The 3213-nt window shown below is 32.0% G+C and overlaps 1 protein-coding gene across 1 annotated transcript; it reads right to left on the reverse strand.

Annotated features, from left to right (window-relative positions):
- Nucleotides 1-226: 226 nt before the first annotated feature.
- On the reverse strand, nucleotides 227-1681 carry LOC101511726 (aspartic proteinase CDR1-like). Its single transcript, XM_004510963.3, has one exon. The coding sequence runs from the start codon at nucleotides 1601-1603 to the stop codon at nucleotides 302-304; it is 1302 nt and encodes a 433-aa protein (XP_004511020.1). The 5' UTR covers nucleotides 1604-1681; the 3' UTR covers nucleotides 227-301.
- Between the last annotated feature and the right edge of the window lie 1532 nt (nucleotides 1682-3213).

Genomic DNA, 3213 nt, shown 5'->3' on the forward strand with positions numbered 1-3213 from the left:
AATTTTTATACATATAGTCGTTCTTTCTATGAATGGATTAAGTAAAGCATTTGACTCCCTTATTTAACACAATTTGGAGCAACTTCCCTTTAAATCTAACAACTATGAAACATAATACAATAAATTGAACAAAAAATGTGATGGAAGTAACGGGAAATCTATCCAAATCTTCTTAACAATTTAACCAATTAATATTTTGACAAGTCTACTGTATATTACACTTTAGATTGCAACTGATGATATAATTATTGGCAGTTAGGCTAAATGAAAGCCTTTTGAATACAAAGTTAAGTTAGTATAATCAATTCAACTTGGTACAATCAGTCTGCTTGAACGATACAACATTTTTAACAAGGTCATAACCAACCAACAAGTTCTGTTGAGCCAAGTTTCCAAAGATAGAACCAATATTAGATGATATAAAAGCGAAACAAACCATCCCATCAGCAACTGGGATAAAGGTATTGATAGAATTTAACTTAACATCTGCACCTTTGAAATTTGCCGTGATTATAGGAAAATCATATCCCTCTGATGTGACATTATAGCAAAGGCTAAATTGATTGTTTGGATCTTTAACACGATCTAGTTTAACAAATTTTGCTACAGTTGATTCCAAATTAGTATAATCCTCACTTGGTAAAAGAGTCAATGTAGTACCTAAATCAATTATGATGTTACCCTCCTTACCACCAATTGAATCCCCACCAAATTTTACCCTTTTGTTTCCAACAGTAAATGCTTCCAATGTCAAATAGTAAAAAGTTTGTAGGTTTTTTTTCGTTAAAGGAGTAGACACAACACCATGACCTGATACAACGGCTGTTTTTCTAAAATTGAGTTTGCTTGTCACACTTGACTCAACCAACAATGGCACCAAACAATACGAGAACTTTCCACCAATTGTTGATCCCAATTGTGTTGTAAGAGACACAGATCCACCTCCAAGGCCGACTATACCATAACTTTTACCTTCAAATGATACTGTATTTTGAGTTCCACATCCTATCACAACGTTAGGAAATGAAAATGAATGGCCAGTGGTGGAATATATTGTAAGAGTTTCAACACTAAGATCTCCTCTTGAATGTGATTTATCGCCATACTCAATATTATATTGACAATATTCATTTTCAGTACAATAAGTGTCTCTCCTAGATCGACATGTATTAGATCCACAAGGAATAATTTTGTAACTTGATGATTTTGAAGGATCAAACATTGGGTTTGTCTGGTTAAAACATTGTAAACAATGTTGGCATTGAAGCCAAATAATTTCACTACCAGTATCAGCAATACCATACACCCTCGATGGTGGGGTACCAACTGAATAAGTCATGAGATACGCACCTTTTTCAGGAATTATATTCGATTCAGGAGTACTAGTGAGTGAATCTTTGTAGAAATGATTAATATGACTAATGGACTGACGTGCGGCATTGACCACAAGTTGATATTTGGTTTGTGCAAGTTGGTAGAAGGGTGATTTTAAAGAATCGCGGTGTATAAGTTCAACACTAAAACCATTGTTTTGTGCATGGGAATGAAAAACAATGAAACAAAGGGAAAATAATAAAAGGATAAGAAAGGATTGTGTGTCCATCTTTGTTATTAGGAGAGGTTCGATGTGAAAATATGATTCAACTGTTGTATTCTTGAATAGTTTTTTATAAGAATCTTTGTGAGGTTTTGTGTTGCTTGAAATGCATACGATTGAGAATATAGATATACGCATTTTTAAGAAATAGAGAAATTTTGGTCTAAAAAGTTTTGACTCGTCATTATTCTTTTGAAAGAAAAAAATTAAACTAAAAGTTATATATTTTGCTTTATTGTAATAATTATTTTGACTGACATGCTACTTTATTTTATTTTCTTTTGATAATTAACATTCTGCTTGCTTTAATTTAACTTTTATTTTTTTTACTGACACGCTGCTTTATTATTATACGTATATATACACATGTAATTAAAAGTGATTTTGAATGAGATTTTCAACCGATTTCAGTTAATGGTATGTTTTCATTCCAATCTTACAATTAGATTTCTTAATGGTATTAATTAAGATTTTCAACTGAATTTGTTTTTTTTTTTTAACAAATACCGAATTTGGTTAATGGTACCATATTTGCTTGCATTCCCTGCAATTATATTTCTTGATGATATTTAATTAGTTGATGGAATCGAACAATAAATCTAATTAACCTTATGTAAATGTTCATTGGAAAATCTTTTTAGCACAAATAATCTATTAAGCATAAATAGAATAATTCCAAATGTGGTTTTTTTTTTCCTTCATATAATTAAAAAAATGTTGCGAGTTTAATTTTTAGACGCCATCAATTTTTTAAAAATCAACACTTTCACCAAAAAATGTTGTGCATTTTACAGCGCTTTTTTTAATCCATTTACAGCGCTTTTTCAAAAAAAAAAGCGTTGTGGAATCTGTAACACCCCGTTTTTCAAAGCGAGGGTATATTTTTTTTTTTTCAAAAGAATTTAAAATAAAGCAGAGAAATAAATAAAGAAATGCCTTTGGATAAATAATTGAGTCATTATAATTTACAAGCAGCGGAAAAGTTACTCCAATTATAAATCCAAACCATTTACCCAACAACAAATGGTACATGTAACCCATCGAAAATAACATGTCAAGCTGACAATATTAGTATGGGTACAGTCTTCCATTTTAAAATAAATGCAATACAACAGAAAGACATCTGATCCCCCTATGTCAACCTAATCTGATCATTTTACAACACAACTAAACACCCGGAGTGATCTCCACGCGCCCCGTGAGATTCTCCTAACGTAGCTGCAGTCAAGCGTTCTCATCTCCATTCCCGTCCGTAGGGTACGAATCGGTAGGATCGTCCTGACTCTCATCTGAGGGCAAAGCCCAGATTTCCACAATAATTGTAAAGGTCACCAACCGAAAATAACAGTTAACACATAACATTTACGTTTTAAATGCTAAAATAACTTTTCAACTAAGCATGCACCTTAGTAGGATTTTCAATATGCGAAAAGTTCATACAATACTTTGCCAGTTAAAATAAAAGTAAAATGAGGTTCTCAATCCCCTAATTATAACATAACAAATCAAGACATGGATAGTTTCATGAGCAAACAATCATACAACTAAAACTGAGGATTTTCACTGAGCCAATCGATTAGGCAATCGATTGGGGTGAAGGATTTTGATGAAACAGA

The sequence above is a fragment of the Cicer arietinum genome, chromosome 7, assembly GCF_000331145.2.
Source record: "Cicer arietinum cultivar CDC Frontier isolate Library 1 chromosome 7, Cicar.CDCFrontier_v2.0, whole genome shotgun sequence".
NCBI lineage: Eukaryota > Viridiplantae > Streptophyta > Magnoliopsida > Fabales > Fabaceae > Cicer > Cicer arietinum.